Source organism: Crotalus tigris, unplaced genomic scaffold (assembly GCF_016545835.1).
Source record: "Crotalus tigris isolate CLP2741 ecotype Arizona unplaced genomic scaffold, ASM1654583v1 scf7180000019302.1197242, whole genome shotgun sequence".
Lineage (NCBI taxonomy): Eukaryota > Metazoa > Chordata > Lepidosauria > Squamata > Viperidae > Crotalus > Crotalus tigris.
Window position 1 is genome coordinate 8,585 of NW_024097477.1, and position 22,743 is coordinate 31,327.

At 40.6% G+C, this 22,743-nt stretch overlaps 1 protein-coding gene across 3 annotated transcripts in view; it reads right to left on the reverse strand.

Annotated features, from left to right (window-relative positions):
* Positions 1-999: 999 nt before the first annotated feature.
* FLI1 (Fli-1 proto-oncogene, ETS transcription factor) overlaps positions 1,000-22,743 on the reverse strand; it is a 90,838-nt gene continuing 69,094 nt past the window's right edge. For all 3 annotated transcript variants that reach the window (XM_039361573.1, XM_039361572.1, XM_039361575.1), the window contains 5 exons: positions 16,464-16,532; positions 4,947-5,012; positions 3,678-3,740; positions 3,106-3,153; positions 1,000-2,741 (listed from right to left, as the gene is read on the reverse strand). In XM_039361573.1, the coding sequence (XP_039217507.1) occupies positions 2,212-2,741; positions 3,106-3,153; positions 3,678-3,740; positions 4,947-5,012; positions 16,464-16,532 (776 nt within the window). In that variant the 3' untranslated portion in view covers positions 1,000-2,211. The remainder of the gene's footprint in view (positions 2,742-3,105; positions 3,154-3,677; positions 3,741-4,946; positions 5,013-16,463; positions 16,533-22,743) is intronic.

Genomic DNA, 22,743 nt, shown 5'->3' on the forward strand with positions numbered 1-22,743 from the left:
ATCTCCTTCCTTCCTTCCTTCCTTCCTTCCTTCCTTCCTTCCTTCCTTCCTTCCTTCCTTCCTTCCTTCCTTCCTTCCATTATCTATCTATCTATCTATCTATCTATCTATCTATCTATCTATCTATCTATCTATCTATCTATCTATCTATCTATCTATCTCCATCTCTGTCATCTATGATCTATTATCTCCATCCATCCATTGTATAAATATGAAAGCTATGCAAAAATACCAATAGGAAACTTTTTTTTTTTAAAAAAAAAAACAGCTTTATAAATGCCCTGCTTATTTTCCATCAACAGCTATACATTCCAGGAAGTGTTTGTGACAATGTATTTGGCATCATGAAACTTTTATTGCTATTGTGTTAGTTCTTCTTTTTAAAATTACACAGCCAGATTATAAGGTACCATTTGATAACCCTTTGGGAAAAATTTAACATACTGTGCTTACAAGTGGAATCAGCATATTGAAGATTCTAATTTTGACTGCTGTAAAGACAAATTTTCTTCCCCATCTCAGTTGGATCCCCAAACCCTCTTATTTCCCCCCCCCCTTGTCAGGTGTATTCATTTATGGACTATAACAGATCATGGCAGATCTTCAAAGAAATTTCCTGCAATTTAAGATTTTGAGAGCATTTTAGAGTCCATAAAGCATCTAATGCTAGTTCTCTCTTAGGCTTTGCCCTACTCAACATTTTTTTCTTCTTTTGCATATTTTTGGATTCATTCTAAAATTTAGGTGATAAATATCAATTAAATTAATTGAAAAGGGAACCAAGATGATATTTTGATTACCTGGAATAACATGACTATACTGTAGACCTAGGTGGTTCAATTAAGCATTTATTTTCTTCCAGAGAAGTTTGAAAACAGAACTTGGATAGGGTTCAGAATACAAATTTGAGCCCTCTTCTCCAGGATCATAACCAGATTTCTTTGGGGGGTGGGTACCTGTGTCAGTTAATCAGTATAGAACCAATATAGGTTTGTAATAGCTCTTTATTCCAAATTTCTGAATATAACCATTAGTTCATTTCCAAATGGTGTCCTTAGTTTTCCAACATACACATTGCATGTGTTTCTTTTTTTTAAGTTTATTTTTTTAGCAAAACAAAAAAAATAATAACAAAACAAAGCTGCAACCCAAATGTACAGATTAAAAAGATGTACAAAGAATTTTTTTTTTAAAAAATGGATTCAATAGTAAAAGAAACAACAACCACAAAACAGCTTTTGTGACCGAGGTCAACTCGTTTTAGTTTTCATTAATACTGTGAGATATTAGGTTAAAAACATAACTTTGCATAATTTATACAGTAAGTTGCCCTCTGACGTTGTTGACCTATTCGGTAGTGGACTGACAAACGCACAGCGTTCGTGAATCGGTAATGTTTATTTGCAATTCCCCAAACTTTGTTGAAGCTGGTGGAGTTGCTGTCATTTTATATTAGTTCCATTTTGCATTCTTAAGAATATCTGTCCTCAATGCATTATAACTTCCTGTTTTCTTTTTTTTTTCCTGGTGCCGTATGCTTCCAGCGTTATTAACAAAATCATGTAACTTAATCCACAGTCCTTTCAATGCCCATAGTTGCTTTAAAATATACATATTTATTTATATTTCATTCTCTTTTTTTCCAGTTGAGTGAAAAAAAACAAACAACCCAAGCCTTCATTGAGCTTAAAGCGAAAATTCCAGTTGATATCTGCAAACCAGGTCCTCAAAATTTGTGAATTTTCTTCAGCACATCTCAAAACTGGGGAAAAAAAACCCACACCCCACCATGATTTCCCATTAGTTTGGAACAAACATTCCTGTTCTAAGATTCAGAGGTTCTGATCTTTCTTTTTTTCCCAAAAAGCTTTTGACTTGACAATGCTTTGTCTACAGTCTTGAGTGATAACCACTGCACAAATGTAATGTAAAGCTGGTCCTATAAATGAGAAAAGCCTTTGAACCAAAACGAAAGGCAGTATACTGGCCCACTGGAGAACTCATTTGCCCTTCTGAGACAGAAAAAGCAGAGTTAGAAAAATAAAAGGTTTATTCCAATAAAAATTACAATAAAAATAACAATATTAATATCCAGGTGGTTTTTTTTAAAGCTTTCTCCCCAACAGTATAAAAAAAAAAAGTCCAGAGATTTTCAGGAATGGAAGAAAACAACCAATCAAAATGAGAAAGTTCACCGAAGACAGAAAGTGTTTAGTAGTAGCTGCCTAGATGGGAAGGCATGTGAGAATTAGCGTGGCGTGGTACGTTGGGATTTGGATAAATACTTCCAGTAGGAGAAGTCCAGTATGGTGACGCCGCGCCAAAGAAACTAGAGGAAGTGACCGGCATAGAGGATGGATGGGGAGGGACGAAGTTCATTTTTTGCTGGTGTGCGTGGTACGAAGGCATGTAAGAGAGATCCGAAGGATATTTATACATTGATGATTCAGTAGGGTGAGGCTGAAGTGCTTGAGCGATGCCGTGAAAGTCAAATTTGTAAGCGTATCGCTTGCCGTGCACTTTGGTCATAATGTTCTTGTCATAGTAATATCGGAGGGCTCGACTCAACTTGTCGTAATTCATGTTGGGTTTGCTTTTCCGTTCTCCCCAACGCCTGGCCACTTCATCAGGGTCAGTCATCTTGAATTCCCCATTGGTGCCTTCCCATGTGATACAGCTAGCGTTGGAACTGTCTGACAGCAGTTCAAGGAGGAATTGCCACAGTTGAATCTGTCCACTCCCTATGAGAGGAGAGAGAGAGAGAGAGAGAGAGAGAGAGAGAAAGGGAGAGAGAATCAACTATATCCTTCTCTTCTTGCTGTTCACAGATCAGTCAAAAAGTTATGTCTGGCTGGTGAGTGTTAGAGACATAGCCTTCTCAGTGGTGGCTCCAGAGCTCAGTAAAAAGAAGTAAATGTTAAAAAAGAATTTTAACAATCTTTGCTTTTCAGTTTCTGTTTCACTTATGATGTTGCTATAGCTTATAACAGCCTTTTTAAAGTAAATGATAATGCATTTCACTATTGCAAGAATTATTACACATTTAGTGACCTTATACCAAAAGTGAGATAGATGAATTATCTGGTTTGATTCAGGTGGACTTACCTGGATTGGCTAAACGGCTACTGGTGGGCCCTAAGATCTGATATGGATCTAAATTGAGAAAAGGACAGAGGTTAGATGTTGGTGAATATACAGCACAGAGACTAGCCATAAATGCATTTCTAGCTTGAATATAGGGTTACTCCCATTTTCTATATCAGAGTTTGTGCTATTATTCCTCAAGCAGAATGGAGATGGTAGAGAATGGATCTCAACTTTTCTGTACTAGGAATGTGAGAATTTGCTACCCAGACCTTGAGATCTAAAGGATGGTGCTTATAACGGTAGAGTGGTTAGTTTATACTTTTAAATATTCTCAAACTTAGCAAATGAGATAACCTGTATAGATCTATGAAGGACCATGAACTCCCTTTGTGAGAATGACCAATCTCAGGAAATGTTTGGTTATAGTTTTTGCAGCTAAAGCTAGTTTTACCAGGTAGTCCTTGAACTGAACTAAAGTGAAATTCTACTAGAAAGAATTGGTAACTGCTCTATTCAGATAATGGCCACAAAGCAATGTGCTCTCCCCCCCCCCCAAATCAGTAAAATTATGTACATTCCAGCACTCTTACCTGGTTGGGGTCTCTGTTGTTCTCCGTTTTTGCTTACATTTTGTGTCCCACCTAGAGGAGGACCTAGCAAAGCAAAGAAGAAAGATGAGGTTAGGAAAAAGAAGGAGCGGGGTACAGTAGAGACCAAAACAATACATATGTCCTTTAAATTCAACAATATGTATTCCTTCATTCTAAAAAGATGAGAAGTTCACTTGAACTCTTACTGCTTTCTCACAACCTCTATTTTCCAATACACACACATACTCACATTATCCTTCAATTGCCATAGAACAGACATGTCAAACTCTCGACATCACGTGATGTCGCACAATGTATCGGGACGGTTTTCCCATTGCCGGCAATGATGCGTCCGGCCCGCGGGCCAACAGTTTAATACCCCTGGCATAGAATATGAAACTGGAATCTTTCCAATGTCCAAATTGTAGCAGCAAAAAGTGTGTATGTGTCTGTGTCTGTTTGTCTATGTGAATGTGTATATGTGAATAGCAATAGCATTAGCAGTAGCACTTAGATTTATATACCGCTTCATAGTGCTTTACAACACTCTCTGAGTGGTTTACATAGTCAGCATCTTGTCCCCAGCAATCTGGGTCCTCATTTTACCAACCTTGGAAGGATGGAAGGTTGTGTCAACCTTGAGCCAATCAGGATCGAACTCCTGGCAGTGGGCAGAGTCAGCCTGCAATATTGCATTCTAACCACTGTGCCACCACAGGTCCATGTTGGAGAGTGGAAGGTAAACCCTCAAAGCATCATGTCATACTGTTAGCAAAGTCTATAATTCTCAAGGTCACTTAGATGATCCCAACCCCTGATGTTGAGAAAAAGTGACAGAAACACTGCAACAACTATGGCAAGCTGAGATGGCAGGACTCTCTTTATAAATCTCTAGTGAACTTTTCCATTCTTGACACAAGTCACAAAACATCCAGAAAAAAAATGAAGTGTCAACGGAAAGATCTCTATTGCCATTTGATTTTTCCATCAAGACCTGTGTAGACCAGTGTTTCTCTTCCTTGGCAGCTTTAAGATGTGTGAACTTCAACTTCCACCATTCCATGCTGGCTGAGGAATTCTGGGACTTGAAGTCCATAAAATTGTTGTGGTTGAGAAACCCTTGTGCAGAAGATTAAATTAGTGTGGGGCAATAGAATGAGAACACAATCATTGATACCAACTTCATAACGTTTTAAATTTCAGAACATAACTTCTCCTGAAAACCATCTATTAACCTATCAAGGCAAAAAATGTACCACAGTGACTCACTTTTATTGTGGCTGGAATTAAGATTATTACCCCATCCTGATCTTCGAACAGCATCATAGGAGTTATCTAATCATAACCAAAAGCAACAAAAGAGAATAATGGTTAATTGCAAATCATAACATTTGATGCTTAACAATAACTGAGAACAACCTACAGGCCAAATGCTATATTTTTGTTAGAAAATCTATAGCAATCTATTTCATATGCCGTTGTTGCCTAGAATTCTGGGATTTGGTGTTGGAGGCATCAAATTGAGGAAAACTGTCATATAGAATGAGGTAACTTAAATACTCACAGTGGATTTGGGAATCTAGTACAAATGTGACACAAACTAGAAGATAAACTAGAAGACAAGAAGCAGTGGGTGGAAACTGATCAAGGAGAGATCCAACTTAGAACTAAAGAGGAATTTCCTGACAGAACAATTAATCAGTGGAACAACTTGCCTCCAGCAATTGTGGGTGCTCCGACACTGGAGGTTTTTAAGAAGAGACTGGACAGCCATTTGTCTGAAATGGTATAGGGTTTCCTGCCTGAGCAGGGGATTGGACTTGACCTCCAAAGACTCTTCCAACTCTCTATTCTGTTTTATTCTGTTAACTACTGGCAGTAGATGATAGTGAATAAGCTGATGGAGAATATTATTACAACTTTTCAAAATCATGGAGACAATGCCAAGTATGATGGTAAGATGACAGATCTTTTTTTTTTAAAAAAAAACAAACGTGTCCCAGCAGTTGATGCTAGCAACAGAAGTACAAGGCAGCCATTGTCCTTATGGCTTGCCTGGAGGGTTGTCTTTCTTATTTATTTATATTATACACAGCTACCCAATTCAAACAATATGACTTTTGGCAACATGCAAGAAAGACCATGCATAACAAATGCAACCTAAACAGTACAACAGAGCTTAAAAACCAACTAAAAGAGAGCTCAACCAGATTCAGCTCTACTGCAAGTCATTTGATTGGGAGTCCTTTCAACCTGACTTAAAGGATTAGGGAAAGAATCAACTTTTGACTGCTTTTCTAAAGGCCCTTCCTAGGAGTGCATAACTGGTGTTTTTTGAGAATGTTCTAGATTGACATGTGGTTTGATCCATGAAGATTCTCCTCCTGCTGTGATTACCTACATGCAAACCCAATGGTTTTTGAGTACCTCCAAACTAACAATTGAATACACAATTAAATCCAAACACAAATGGTCTCTCTCTCTCTCTCTCTCTCTCTCTCTCTCTCTCTCTCTCTCTCTCTCTCTCTCTCACACACACACACACACACACACACACACACACACACACACACAATTTGTCCATTAAAATCATCATTTTTATCCCCAGATCAGCATTTCTCAACCTTAGCAACTTTAAGAATATGTGGACTTCAATTCCCAGAATTCTGGAAATTGAAGTCCATGTATCATAAACTTGTCACGGTTGTCACATTGCTCTAGACCAGTGGTTTTCAACCTGTGGGTCAGGACCCCATTTGGGGTCGAACGACCATTTCACGGGGGTCACCAAACAAGGCTGTCCACCATTTCCCCCCCTTTTCTTTAGCCACGCCCCTGGCACCCGATGATGTATAAGTGGTTGGGGGGTCACCACAACATGGGGAACTGTATTATGGGGTTGCGGCATTAGAAAGGTTGAGAACCACTGCTCTAGACAGCAGATCCGAAGTGTCTTCCTCTGAAATCAGTAGCTATTCTGGCATTTATTTTTTATATTACAGAAGAAAAGTCCCAAAGAAAATAGGTGAACTAACAGTTTGCTCAGTAGGAAACTTTAAAAAAAAAAAGTCAATGTTTTCCATAAGCAGACAGCTTAAAGATAGCATTGCATGTGCTGTTTAAGATTAAGCCTCCTCCAGAAATATTTGGAGGTTTGGAAGAAAGTCATTTCAATCTCACAAATGGATTGAAGCCAAACGATTCTATTGTCTTCCCTTTGGGAAAATGACAGAAAATCTTCAGGAAATCACATGTGTATTTGTGAAATTCCATTTGGCTCTGGAAAAAAAAAACATGTTGTTTTTCCGCTATTAAAAGTTAAACAAAATACAGAGTAAAATCTTGGATGAAATGCCCAGATAAAAAAAGGAGTTCATTTTCTCAATGCACATACTGAGTTTTTTCTTATTATTTTTATTTGTTAAAAGTTTCCTTTCCTTGGAATTTGAAGAAAAGACATAAAATCTCTACTACAACGAGTTGAGAATTGGTGGCATTATTGTAAATATGTAAATGATACCTTTGTAAAATCTGAGAAGTTATGTAATATTTGAAGTATAAAGTTGAAGAAAAGAAACCAAGGCACTGGCTGATATTAGCAATAATGTAAGAATAGATGATAGATCTCCAGAATTTCCAAGCCAATGTGATTAGCTGAGGAATTTTGAGAGTTGAAATCCAGGCATCTTAAAATTGTCACAATTGAGAAACCATGGAATGGATGGGTGGATGGATGGATGGATAGATAGATAGATAGATAGATAGATAGATAGATAGATAGATAGACAGATAATGACAGATAGACAGACAGACAGAAGTTTTGCAAGGACACATCTAATCCAGCCTTAGTGAGACACAGTGGCCAACCATACAGTATGCACATAGGATATTGACAAGCATGGATAGACAGGTTATTGCTTGCTCCCTCGTGTGTGACATTTAAAATCTGTTGCCTATAATTCCAGAAATAACCATTAGCCATGAAGCTTAGTAGCCATTGACAGCCTGAAGCTCCTTTGAAAACCATCTAAACTGCTGCCATATCCATGAGAGAATCCACTGGAATTCACAACAGGCGTGATTTCTATCATTTCTCCTATGGAAACTATGGAATGCAACATGATTATTCACATTGCTCCCCGAGTGAGCAAGAAACAACACCTATATTTGTATATCCAAATGAAATTAAAGAGGTTTCGGTGAATGGAAAGGGTACACTACTCTGCCTAAAATACAGTTCAGATTGATGATGGTGGCCTGCTGTATGGAGTTGTGCTTCAGATTAGGATTTTTTTAAAAAGGACATCTGGAAAATGCGTTTTGCTGGAGCATCTTTTCAAAAACATCAACAATAGCTGCTCAGATGAGCCAAGAATTTGCTTCCTTGCTATCTCCCCTCCACTGCAAATGAATGCAATGTGTACAGCAGTACTACCGAAAACCTCCCATCCTCATTCTTGCACAATTGCACTTGAAACACAATGAGAAAATTTGAGCCAAGGAAACCATCCAGAGACTTGGCATTCATTTAAGTTGCTTTATTTGCAGGGAAAAAAAAAAAAAAAGGTTGTGCTCATGACTTGGTCCTCAGCAGTTCCAAGAGAGCTTTCCGTCTTCCTAGTCTACCCTAGGAAGGGAGACAAAGCTATCAGACACCTTAATTTCAACCCGCCTTGCAAAATGTTGCTTTAAGCTATGAGATCTTTACTACAAGTCACAAGGAAAAAAATATTTGCTCTTGAATGGCAGTTAATATTATTCCATCTGAACAGAATAACAGAGTTGGAAGGGACCTTAGAGGTCTTCTAGTCCAACCTCCTGCTCAGGCAGGAAACCCTATACCATTCCAGACAAGGAGCTGTCCAGTCTTCTCTTAAAAGCCCCCAGAGATGGTGCACTCACAATTTCTGCAGGCAAGGAGCTCTACTGGTTAATTGTTCTCATTGTTAGGAAATTTCTCTTTAGTTCTAGGTTGCTTCTCTCTTTGTTTAGTTTCCACGCATCGTTTCTTGTCTTGCCTTCTGGTGCTTTGAAAAATAGGTTGACTCTCTCTCAAATATTGGAACACTGCTGTCATGTCACCCCTGGTCCTTCTATTCACTATACTAGCCATACCCAGTTCTTGCAACTGTTCTTCGTATGTTTTAGCCTCCAGCCCCTTAATCATCTTTGTTGCTCTTCTCTGCACTTTTTCTGGAGTCTCAACATCTTTCTGATATTGTGGTGACCAAAACTGGATGCAGTATTCCAAGTGTGGTCTTACTAAGGCTTCAGCAGAAATTGGAATCTTTGTGGCAGCTCCTGTGATAATTGTGTTTTTAGCTATTACCTTCTGGGAGGAGGCTTTGTGGTATCTGGAGCAGAATAACTAGATTCTGTAATAGTTTTGTACCAACCTTGTTAACTCTCAAGACTCTTTTTTCCTCTATGTATTAAAAATGGACTGTGATTTTATAGAATATCTTTATTGTCATTGTGTAACTCACAATGAAATTAAGTGTTAATTAAATTAAATTAATATATATGTCTCTCTGTGTGTATACAGTATATATATATATATATATATATATATATATATATATATATATATATGTCTTTGGTTGTTCGGGTTTTCTCCCGCGTAAAATTGAAAGTGTCTTGGCGACGTTTCGACGAAGTCCCATTCGTCATCTTCAGGCTGGTGTTTTCAGCTTCGTGCTTTGAGCAGCAATACACACACACACACACACACACACACATATACATATATATACATATACACACACACACAGATTGTTTTAGATTGCTAACAAAGAATAAAGGGAGAACTGGAATAGCTATTTCAAGCTTCTTAACTCTCTTCAGCCAGACATACCCTTCTGAGATTCGAACCTGGGCTGTGTGCATATTAGGCAGCTGTATTAACCTCTAGGCCACAGGCTCTTTCTCACTTTGTCAGCTGTATCAGGGAGGGAATGTATATACATATACATTCAGTATATATTTTCTTTTGAGAGCGGGCATCAGAATTTCATTTTAATGGGTGCCAGTGCGTACCCAGAAAAGTGACAATAAAAGTTATCTATTTTATCTTAGTTCCCCAAAGATTGCCCACTAACTACTGTTGGCCATCACGATTTAGGCCTGCAAATCAGTGGCAGGATTCAGCCGGTTACACTTTGGCAGAACCGGTAGCTAATTTTTTCTTGCCCAGGCCCAGAATGGACTTCCGGAAGCGGCATCCACACAGAGAACCGGTGGTTCACATATCTGAATCCCACCACTGCTGCAAATGTATGATATTGACAGACTCCTGCACAAGACCCTTGGAGCTGTAGGCAGGCATGGCTGTAACGCAAGCAACCTGTAGAAAAAAACAGAGCATCCAACTGCTATTGGGGGAGGGGGGGGGAAGAAACCAGCCATCTGGAAACACATTTGCTATGGCTGTATGGAAACTGCTCCGCTCGCTCTTGAGACCTTTTGGAAAGAGCAAACTTACAAGTGAGGCAGCTCATAACTCTGCACATGTGCAATAAGGCAGAGGTGGGGGAGTGGGGGGGGAAGCCCTCTTATTTTGCTAGGGGAAAAGGAAATATAATGGTGACTTAGAAAGTGGCCCAGACATGTTGTCAGATTCAATTCGGAGGACTGGAGCCTGGTGCTAGGACAACACTAGCTGGTTGTCATCCCCTTGTGAGTACGGGTTTCCTGCCTGCTGCAGCTCAGAGACAAGGAATCTTTGTTATAACAGACCCTTTTTTTTTCTTTTCTTTCTTTTTTTTTAAAAAAATCTCTTTTTGGGGGGAAGGGGGGTGAAAAAACATACGGCCACCTCTGAAGAGGGTCAGCAGGAAAGCAGACACAACATTAAGTCCGGAATTTCAAAGGAAAACATTTTTTAAAGAATCCATAAGAGCAAGCTACTGTCTTTCCTGGAATCATAAACTCCCATTTTGGACTGCAGAATCATAATAAAAACAAGCAGAAAGGGAAAAGGAAAACACACACACACACACACACACACACACACACACACACACACTCGGTGTGCGATTTTTTTTTTCCTCCTTGCAAAAATATTATAAAATAGAGGCAGGCTATATTGTTATTAGAAGAAAATTAAGATGCATATTAGCATACTGGAAATAGCTTACATGTAAGGACATGTATGTTCTTTAATCAGTAGACATTCTTCCTTGATCAGAGGGCCTAGATTTTAGATACACAACATATTATTGGAATGTATTGTTTTTTTTCTTCTTCTTCAGATGAACAAATGCGTTTAGGAATGGTTCTTCCTAAATGAAATACAAAGGCATGTAATTTCCATTTTCTACATTGCAAAATGGAACTTGGGGGAAAAGTCTCTCTCACGGAGCTGTGGTTGAAACTCATCAGCCTGGTCTTAAGACAGCCATTATTTATAGCCAAAGTTCTTTCTATAAAATGGGAATATCCATTACACCTTTCATACGTTGGTTGGTGGGATAACATAGAAAGAAGAACCAAACCATATTATTTGTTAATCTACAACTGTCAAGGCTTTATCTTCTTCCACATCTAATCAATAGAAGATAGGCAGAAAACACTTTGTGCGTTTTATGGGGCAGTTGCAAATGCAGAACACAAAGTCACCCATGTTCTCTTCAAAAGTCCCTTTCGACGAAGATCTTTGCACAAAAGACACAACGCAGAACCTTAGAATGCAAAGGCTGGAAATGGTAGAGGAGATCAATGGGTCCCACCACCCAGCACCAGGATCACCAACCAGGATGCTAGATAACTTGCATTGCTGTGGGACACAATTTTGCAAAAGCACAAGATAAAGATTGGGCAACTTGAAGCAAGGTGGCATTTTTGGGGCCCTCCCTGTAACTGCATTGCTGTGGCTGTAAAGGTTTCCTGCCGTGGTGGGATGGGAAATGCAAAAACTACAGAAAAAAGCCCTGAATATGTTTATCATTTTAAAACAAAAACTGCAAAGATCCTACCCTGCAAAAAAAGAGAAAAACCTGAGAAAGAAATGGAGCGTTATTGTTTTGCCCCTCTGTGGGATGCAAACTTTTCTCATAGCTTGAATGCTCACAATGGCCTTCAAACCTTAAGAAAAGTATATCAGTAAAGGAGAATATTCGTAGCACAGGGTTAAAATGAGGAGTCTCTGAACTTTGTAGGTTTCTTGCAGACATTTCATTACTCAAACTAAGTTAATGTTGTCAGTAGGGAGTAGAGTTTCCTCTCCATTTATATTTTAGTGCAGAGGTGGGGAACCTTGGCTCTTTTATGACTTGTGGACTTTAACTCCCAGAATTCCTGAGCCAGCATGGCTGGCTCGGGGATTCTGGGAGTTAACATTTCGCAAGTCATAAAAGAGCCAAGGTTCCCCATCCCTGTTCTAGTAGCTTGTCCTATCAGTGTTGTTGGGAGTGTTCTTGGGGATTTTTTGGATGGAGTGTTTACCATTTGGACTATTGTTAACTGCCAAACAAGCTAATAATAAACAGCCCAGCTAAAGAATCTCCAAGACCAACACCAACACTGACAGGGCAAGCCACTAGAATATAAATCAGCCTATTCACTATCATCTACTGCCAGTAGTTTACAGAATAAAACAGAATATAGCATTGGAAGGGACCTTGGAGTTCTTCTAGTCCAACCCCTTACTCAGGTAGGAAACCCTATACCATTTCAGACAAGTGATTATCCAATCTCTTCTTAAAAATGTCCAGTATTGAACCATCCACAACTTCTAGAGGCAGGTTGTTCCACTGATTAATTGTTCTGTCAGGATATTTCTCCTTAGTTCTAGGTTGCTTCTCTCCTTGATTAGTTTTCATCCATCGCTTCTTGTCCTGCCTTCAGGTGCTTTGGAGAATAGCTTGACTCCCTCTTCTTTGTGGCAGCCCCTGAGATATTGGAACATTGCTCTCATGTCATCCCTAGCCAATCTAAATTGAGGACAAACCCCACTCCTTAGCACTGATGATGTTACCTAGTTGGGTAATGTAACATGTGCAAGAAAAGAACCAAGCTCAGAGAGCACCAAGGAGCCCTCAAAAAGTATCCCATGGACTCAAAATGTTGCTCATCCCTACACTAAATCATATAGTTCTATCTGCACTAACCATGTACCATGGGACGCCTCACCTCCTGAATCTCTATATGCTTTCCAGATCTGCAATACTATCACTGAACTGCCAAATTCTGAAAACTGAAACAGACTTTTTCCCGTTAAAACAAACTCAGCAGATAGGCTCCAGCCATTCTGCTCAGAGCCTGGGGAGTCTCCTTTCATTTACGAGAAAACTGTTTCTCGGCCAAAGAAAACTGGATGATTCTCATTAGAACAATCCAGGTCTCCAAAACAGATGAAGCAAATTTGGACCAAGGTGCCCTACACTGAAAAACTATAAGGGTATTTATTTGTTGGCGTGGACTCATGGCCAATGTCCAAGAAGGTTGGGCTTGATGCCAAAGGAACCTGTTGCAGGAACTTCGACTCAGATGTATGTGAGGGGAGGCAGAGACTTACTAAGCATGTCCCTGAGTAAAACCACAGCTGTTAGGACTAAGGCCAAGTTCTGGCCTGTTTAGTGAATAGAGCGCTAACTGTAAATGCTGATTAATAACTGAGCCAGCCAGTTATATATACATCTACATCAATGCATGCCACAAATACTTTCTAGAGCAGTGGTTCTCAACCTTTTTAATGCCGTGACCCCCAACCGGTCAAACGGCACCGTTTGCAGAATGGGACTTTTGGCGGGCTCAGCAGAGCAGAGACAGCCTGGACAATTCCTATTGGCTTTTGAAAGCCAATAGAATTAGACTCTATTCAAGAGAGAATAGAATAGAATAAAAGGGAGTAGCACAGCTAAGGAAAAGGGGGGAAAATGGTGGACTGCGTTTTTTGGTCGTTCGACCCCAAATGGGGCCCCGACCCAGAGGTTGAGAACCACTGTTCTAGAGTTTTCCCCAAGATTATGGTAGTCTTAATTTGGGGCAAAGTTGCTCTAAAGTGATAGCGTGCCTCTTGCATGGAGCCTAGGCTTCCACAGTCCCTGCTGTTTGTCATCTCAGAATTTTTCTTTACTTTATTACATTTTGAGGTTGTCCAAGAACCACAGCTCCCTGGCCTCTCTGCAAACTCATTAAAATGTATAATGCAAAACAATAATGAAGTGGAATAGAGAAATAACTATATTGGGGGAAACTGGGGAACTTGGCAGCTTGAGCAAATATAAGGTCCTAATTTACTAAGCTGTGCAAATCTTGGTTGTAGAGCTGAATACCGAGTGATTCTTATTTTAAGTACAAAAGTATTCTGCTTTTGATTTAATACAGGTGCTGACGTGCGTATGGAAAAAAGACGATAGCAATGCCTAATTCGTTCAAGTATTGGAAACATATATGTGTCTAAGAGAGAGAAAGCATATTGGAAAGCTTTTTTTTAAAAAAAACAGATAGCACTTTTTAAAAAAGCTACGATTAAACTTTCTGTAGGAAGCTCGTTTTCCCATCACTTTTTATTAGAGGTGTAGAAATCTGGAACATTTTACTGTTTGACAGTAATGCGTAATCTACTGCATTTAATAATGGGAAGGGAAGGAAGGAAGGAAGGAAGGAAGGAAGGAAGGAAGGAAGGAAGGAGGGAGGGAGGGAGGGAGGGAGGGAGGGAGGGAGGGAGGAAGGAAGGAAGGAAGGAAGGAGAAGAAAAGGAGAAAAGGGGGAGCAGAGAGAGAAGAGGGAGGGAGGAGAGGGGACAAGGAGAAGGAGAAGGCTTAGCATGCTGTTGCAAGCTAGGCAGTGTGGCATACTTTTTTCTGATCATCTTTTTCATTGTTTTAATTGAACATTTCAAAATGAGAAGGAGCAGGAGAAGGAAAGCGATATTCGCTTTTGTCCTGGAGATCACTACATTAAAAACAAAGCAAAGCCAGAAGTATTATCTTTATCCCATGAGGTTTTTTTTTTTTTTTTCTCCCTTGGCTTGCCTACTTCTATTTAGAGGGGGAACACCTGCCCGGCTCCAGGAAGCAGGAGGGCCAAGCACTCAGGCGAGCTTGCCGGGAGGTGTTTTTTACCCCTTGCAGACCGAAGCGCTGTGCTTTTCGCTTTGTTCAAACAACCCTTTATGGTTATTTAAATAGAAAACTATTCAGCAGGAGAGGCAGTTGACAGGGGTGGACTCCAAACAGCTTCGTGGCTACCTTGCTTTTTTTTTTTTTTTTTTCCCCCTCTGCTCCTGAAATCTGGGGCTGCTCTAAGTGGCCAGAGGGAGCCGGCTGCTCAAGTGGGCGCTTGCTTTTGCAAACAAAAGCAACACCTGCAACAAGCAACATTGATCCTGGGCGGCTTGGCGGACGTATGAGTTTCCCTCTGTCTCTGAAGCAGATGGCTCGAGGTGCAGGGTGGAATCTGACAGCACCCTCAACTGAGGCTGAGCTGTCACCTTCTAGGAAACATGAAGATGCTGCTGTCCCCCCACCTCCAACAGCATCATATTAGGATCGCTCCTCGCTTCACTCACTTCCCCACCCCATTGACTGAGGGGCATCGTTGCACAAAGTGCTTTCTTATCTCTACCCTCAACTCCACTGGCAGCAGTCAAATAAACTCACATCATGTCATCTGGTCCAAAGGAGAGAGCTCTTTCATTGGCTGAGATTTGATGCTCCTTTCAGCCCAAAATGATCAGCTTATACAAAAGTGGCCCCAGAGCTTCTTTCTTTGGGATGCATGGAGCTTGCTTTCATAACATCATTGAATGGCCTGTCCTGTCCTGTCTCTCTGTCTGTCTGATCAGCCAGCCAGCCAGCTGTCCGTCCATCCATCCAATCATCTGTCTGATTATCTATCTATCTATCTATCTATCTATCTATCTATCTATCTATCTATCTATCTATCTATCTATCTATCTATCTATCTATCTATCTGTGTAGCTGTCATATAAGTAGATCTATCTGTCTATCTATCTATCCAGTGCTTTTTTTCTAAAAAAAAAAAAAAAGGTGCTGGAACTCACACATTATACAATTCGCCTTGCCTACCCTACAAGGTTCCATCCAAAAAAGGTGCCGGAACTCCGTTATGGGAGTTCTATGAGAAAAAAGCCCTCTATCTATTTACCTACCTACCTACCTACCTACCTACCTACCTACCTACCTACCTACCTACCTACCTACCTATCTATCTATCTATCTATCTATCTATCTATCTATCTATCTATCTATCTACCATCTAATTTCTCTAACCAGAAGAAAAGAATAATTCCCATTCTGATAAAGCTATAGAGCCATAACCTTCAAACCCACGTATTTTCTGCCATGCTGAATAAGAATACATGAATTTGCTTAACAGCTACTGTGTTCACTTAATGACTGCCATAAAAAATGGTAAAATCAGGTCTGGTCCCATGGGTGCCTCTACCTGTGACCATCATGACTTAGGATGGACATGTTGATCTCTATTACAGTTGTAAGGTGAGGACTACCTGTATGTAGCTGTCATGTTAACAGATATTTTTGTCCACATTTTCATCATGGAAAGATATATTTGCATGCAATTTTCTCTTTTATACTCCTTTATATTAAAACAGTACAATATTCTTGAATATTTACAGATCACCTCTGTTGAATTATGCATCCATTCTCTTCCATGATGGATTCCTTATTTCCTTCTTTTTGGCCATGGATTTTACACACAGCTACTTTGAACCACTTTTTTGGGGGATTGTTCTCCAAATCAAACCACTTTTCATTAAAGACAAACCATGATTATTATGAACAAATATCAAGAACTCACCTTCTTTGGTATTGACGCGAGGTGATGGATCTGTGTGAGTCGGTGTGTTGTAAGACAGCAAGGAACTACCTGCAAAGAACAGAGTGAATTTAGCCTGCACAGATTGCATCCTTCCCTGAACCAAGAATCTTTCCTCATGATCACTCATGCTTTGGTTTCCTCACATGTGGATTACTGCCATGTGTTCCGTAGACCACTCAGATGACACAGCTGATTCAGAAGGCAGTAATAGAAGCAATTATGGTTACATTTTGATATGCTTATATAAAACCTCTCTTAAGAAAACTGGACAGGTTACCAGTGAACTCCCAGATGCAATCCAAGGAGCCAATTACCAGCATAGTGCCTTGAGAAACTGCCTCTATCCAGTGGTGGGATTCAAATATGTGAACAACCTGATCTCTGTGTGGATGCTGCTTCCAGAGTCCATTCTGGGCCTGGGCAACAAAAAATTAGCTACCGGTTCTGCTGAACTGGTGCGAACTGGCTGACTCCCACCACTGCCTCTGTCCCATTATTTCTGCCCACCCTTTAAGATCTATGAAGCAATATCGACTGATAGTAATGGATTGTAAGTAGCTTTTTGAAAGTCCGTTGTAAGTTCAAAGGGTCATTAAACATGGCCATCAGCTGAGGACTATTTTGTGTATTTTATAGAACTGAAGACATCATATAAGTCCTTTCTGTTCCAGATGAAACTCAATAGGACCAATTCCAGAAGGCAAGGTAGTTAGGGACCTTTGGTGTCAATGTATACATGAGCATAGTTCTGCTGTGGCTGTAGCACTATAATTGGAAGCTCACTAAGATGAATGCCACTATACAAGAGGGAAATACCTTGATTATGGAAAACCACTGTTGAAGAAGAAAACTTGGCATCCTCCTCAAATTTCCCATCCAAAATCCTAGGGTGACATGGCAACATGGAGCTTCAATAACGGGACTTTACAGAACGTGCAAATAGGCTCTGAATCCACCATTAAAACATCTCAAATGGAATTCAGGCCATCTTAAAACATCAATACCTTGATTATTCGGATTATGTATATTATCCAGAGTTTGGAAAATGTACCATAGACCAGAGGTCCCCAACCCCCTGTCCATGGACTGGTACCGGGCCACGGCATGCCAGCAACCAGACCACACAAACAAGCAAAGCCCCATCTATGAGCTGCAGGCAGCACACAATACCATGCATCCCTCCAGTCCGCGGAAAAATCTCTCTCCATGGAACCGGTCCCTGGTGCCCAAAAGTTTGGGAACCTCTGCCATAGACTTTTTTGGTGCAAGGAGTAAAAGAAACAACAATATGATGCCCAGTGCAGTATATAGCCACGGTTGATAGCAAGGATAGGCAATTTTGAAAGCACATCACAAACATAAAACACTTCCTGGAAGGCTTTGCCAGGCACAAAATACTTATTTCCTGGAAGTCAATGGTAAACTTGCTCTGAGACTCATTACCCTCAGAAGCTCTCTAAATAACTAGACATTTTTTTTATTCTTGGGCAGGAGGGCACATTTCTAAACAAAATTTGTTCAGAGCAATGCTAAGGACCCCAATGAGATTTAAGTGAGCATTCATATAAATAAAGAATAGGTCAAAGGGCTGGTGTTTGCCTGTCCCTGTACAAAAGCCTGTTTATTTAACAGAATAATAGAATAAAGCAGCGGTTCTCAACCTTTGTGTGACGGCGACCCCCGTCACACGGACGCGGCGCACATGCGCAGCACGCATGCGTGGCAGCGCCCCCATGCGCAGCGCCGCCCCCTGAGGGGGAAAAATGGCGGATCGCGTTGTTTGGCGACCCCCGTAAAATGGTCGTTCGACCCCAAATGGAGTTGCGACCCATAGGTTGAGAACCGCTGGAATAAAGGGCCATGGTGTCGCAGTGGTTAGACTGCAGTACTGCAGGCTACTTCTGCTGACTGCTGATTGCCAACAATTCAACAGTTTGAACCTCACCGGCTCAAGGTTGACTCAGCCTTCCATCCTTCTAAGGTTGGTAAAACGAGGATCCGGATTGTTGGGGACAAGATACTGACTCTGTAAATCACTTAGAGAAGGCTATAAAGTGGTATATAAGTCTAAATGTTATTGCTATTCCTATAACAGAGTTGGAAGGGACCTTGGAGGTTTTCTAGTTCAACCTGCTGAGGCAGGAAACCCTATACCATTTCAGACAAATGGCTGTCCAATCTCTTCTTAAAAACTTCCAGTGTTGGAGCACCCACAACTTCTGGAAGCAAGTTGTTCCACTGCTTAATTGTTCTCACTGTCAGGAAATCTTTCCTTAGTTCTAGGTTGCTTCTCTCCCTGATTGGTTTCCATCCATTGCTTCTTGTCCTGCCTTCAGGTGCTTTGGAGAATAGCCTGACTCCCTCTTCTTTGTGGCAGCCCCTGAGATATTGGAAGACTGCTATCATGTCCCCCCCTCATCCTTCTCTTCATTAAACTAGACATACCCAATTCCAGTAACCGTTCTTCATAACTATAAGATTTTTTCAAAAATTATGCCTGGTGGTGCAGGAATATGGGCAAGAAGCCTAATAGGCATCACAAGAAGGTGATGTCTATAGAGGCTTTCTAAACCTATATCCCTGGCATTTTGTACATTATTTTTTTGTTCTCAAATAACAGTGAGAAAGCAAATTTATGGCTGACACATTTTCTGGCAAATTTGAGACAGATCCTCATTCCCGGTGCTCAGCATGACGAATTCCAGTTCCCCCTGGCAAAGTCCAAAAGGTTTCCAGAGATTAAACAAGCTGTCTTTGCAGCTAAAATGTGGACGACACATTGGATGGGGATGGGAAGAGGAAGGTAGGCCCTACAAAAAGGAAAAAAGGGGGAAGTAACCACATCAAGGAACAGTCAAACAAAGCAGGGTCTACTTTTGCTGAAAAGCTGCTGAGAGAGGAAAAGTTGCTCTGAGTTTATTGGTTCAAGTTCTCACCTTTGCCCAACGGTCTGACATTTCTGGTGGGAACACCAGAACCGGGAAGGAAAAATGTGTTTCCTATTAAGAGGTTGAAAAGAAAGAGGCAGGAGAAGACAAATTGGAGTGGGGGTGGGGAATGAGACACAGCAAAATTTGCCAAGCACGTAGTCGACGGAAAACCCAGATCTGGAATCTTTTCTGAGCAAACTTTCAAATCTAAGCAGAGCAATGCCACAATCGATCAATCATGATAGGCCTGGAAGTCACACCCCATTTGGGGACATGTTTGTTACTAATTCCAGATAGGCAGAAATTCATGAAAGAGACTTAGAGATGGGGTGTTGTATAAGGCACATTCTCAGTTGTGTCTTAGTATTTCAGTATCTAAGTCCTGGTGGAAGGAAGGAAGGAAGGAAGGAAGGAAGGAAGGAGGGAAAAAATGGAGGGAGGGGAGGAAGGAAGGAAGGAAGGAAGGAAGGAAGGAAGGAAGGAAGGAAGGAAGGAAGGAAGGAAGGAAGGAAGGAGGGAGGGAGGGATCGTCTATCTTATTCTTGCTCAGGCAGAGTTGACTATAACCAAGGAGCCACCCAACTGCAGGGAAAGTAATTTTTATTTTTGAACCCGCGGATTGCCTTTGAAACTTCCACTTCATTTATTTTTACAATATGCCTTCTGCCAACTTAAACCAGCTTTTTATAGAGGAGGAAGAAAGATGCAAATAACTTTATACATTTTCTTTTTTCTTTTTCCACTGAAAACTTTCAATTTTCTTCTGAGTCACATCAAAGCTCTCATTGCAGACCCTCTTCAAACAAAACATTAATTAAAGACTATACTAATGTATATTAACATGGTTTAATTTGGGTAGAGGAAACCTCTCCCTACCGTTGGGAAGAAATACAGTTGGGAGGCTGCAACAGAATTCTTCGGTTGCTACACAGGTTGCCTAGAAGATTCATAGACTATTTTAAAGGTCTGGGCATTAAAATTTTAGACAGTGTTTCTCGAATTTGACAACTTTAAGACATGGATTTCAGCTTCCAGAATTCCTCCGTCTGTGTATCCTTGGCCAAAGATTGATCCATTCCTATCTGAAATGGTCATCCTCTTCAGCTGAATGTGCAGCTTCAGGTAGGACATACATGAAACAATGAGATAAGAAGGGGATACCCACCTAGACAGACAGATCAACCCAATCAACCCTATCAGTGGGGTGACATGTGTTGCAGCTAGACCACCCAGATATTTATGTAGTTTTGGCCATTATCCCATTTTAGGTTCTGCAGATATTGTCATGTTTATAACCTGGATATAGATTGTTTCTTCTGGAAACAGTGAGTCTGTTTTACAGATGTATTTTAATGTTGTCTTACATTTTTATTTACTGATTTCTGAAGCTAGACTGTTTTATAGGTGCTTACGGACAGTGGTGGGATTCAGCTGGTTCAAACCACTTTGGCAGAACTGGTAGCTAATTTTTTGTTGCCCAGGCCCAGATGGCAGCACTGCTGACAGATCACTTGGGAACTATTGGTATTGGTCTGAGATTACAATAAAAGGACTGACTGACTGACTGACTGAAGCCCACATATAGAATCAGAGACACTCTTAGAAGATAAAATGGTGAGTGGATGCAGACAAAGTCTTCTTTTTTTAAACTGCGTATCTTGGCTATGCCTTCCATTATCTATGTCGTGCTTACAATAGTCTTCCTCCTCCTCCTCCTCCTCCTCCTCCAACCCCTCTACTTTCTAGCACTGATGATGTTACCTAGTTGGGTAATGAAATGTCTGCAAGAAAACCACCAAGCTCAGAGAGCACCAAGGACCCCACAGTTCAACCCTGAGCTACAAATATTCTCATCTATCAAGACTGAAGTATCCCTAGCATTCCCTCTGACAAGACAAATAAAAAACGAAGCTCTTGAGCACCTTCTGCATTCAACTCAGCATTTAACCACCATAGGAAGTTAGGCCTGGAAAAACAACAAAGGCATTGCACCACAAGGGAATCATCCAGAAATCCAGTAACCAGACCGTCATTAGGCAGATGTAAGAAGAGCTGCTCGGAAAGAAGTCATTTTTGGTAGCCTGCTTAGCCTGTAAGTGGGCTTTAATGAAGAGAAAGCTTCATATATGTCAGAGTATCCCAATGACAGCCAAAGAGGACAATGGGACGTATGGCCATCCTGACTCTTGCAAAGCAAAAGGAGTCTCAAGAGAAGGCATTCTTCACAAGTTTGCAAGCTGTTGCATTGGGGTGGGGAGAAGGAAAAAACACCAATTAAGTGATGCTGGGGAAATGATGCTGGTGTGAAACCAGCCATCCATGAAATAAGGACAGGGTGGAGATACAGTATTCAAGCAAAATAAGTTTGAGAGGCAGGCTGAAGAAAACGTTGCAGACTGACAATTGATTTTGAGTTGAACTGAAATGACCTGTTTGCATTTCTCCTTTCTCAGTGTTTTTGTTCCTCTTTTACCAAACAAAACAGACTTCCTCCCTAATCTATCTGGGTATATTTCTTTTTCTCTTGTTTTGCGGTTGGGCACAAGGGAAATACATCTGCTCTGCATACAGAAAGGCTAGCCGATTAATTGTATCAGTTACAGTCGATGAATCAGTTACATCTATCTATCTATGTCAGGGGTAGGCAACCTTGGCTCTTTGATGACTCGTGGACTTCAACTCCCAGAATTCCTGAGCCAGCCATGCTGAGGGGAAAGGGAGAGGTTTCCAAGCTGAGCCATGCTGGCTCAGGAATTCTGAAAGTTGAAGTCCACAAGTCATCAAAGAGCCAAGGTTGCCTACCCCTGATCTATGTGCATGTGTGCTGCGTGTATGTAAATCTGTAAGTTTTGAAAAAGCACTTACTTTCTCTATTTTTAGATAAAGCTTTTATTTTATCCAGCTATTCTTTTCAAGCCAAACTACATTGGATGCTGTAGCATTTACTTTTTTTAAAAAAAAATAAGGAGCAAATTTTTGCATGGGAATAAATCACAAGTAATCCTTGATTTATGACTGTGATTGAGTCAGGAATTACAGTTGTAAGTCATGGTGTCATTAAGCGGGTCATCACATGATCAGGACCACGTGATGTGTGCAATTAATTTGTCTTCTACTATATAATCACTTCTCCAGGTTCTGCAACTTTTTTTGCCTTTCATTTAATCTCAAAGCATAAAGACTTTCCCAGATTGGGAAAAATGGACAGTCAAGGAATTAGGGAAGAAAGAATGGAACGAGCATAAGAGATAACACCGAAATCACCACTATCGTCCTTTGTCATTTCCCAATAAGAAAGGAAACCAAAATAAGGCCACCAAAAGAAAGGG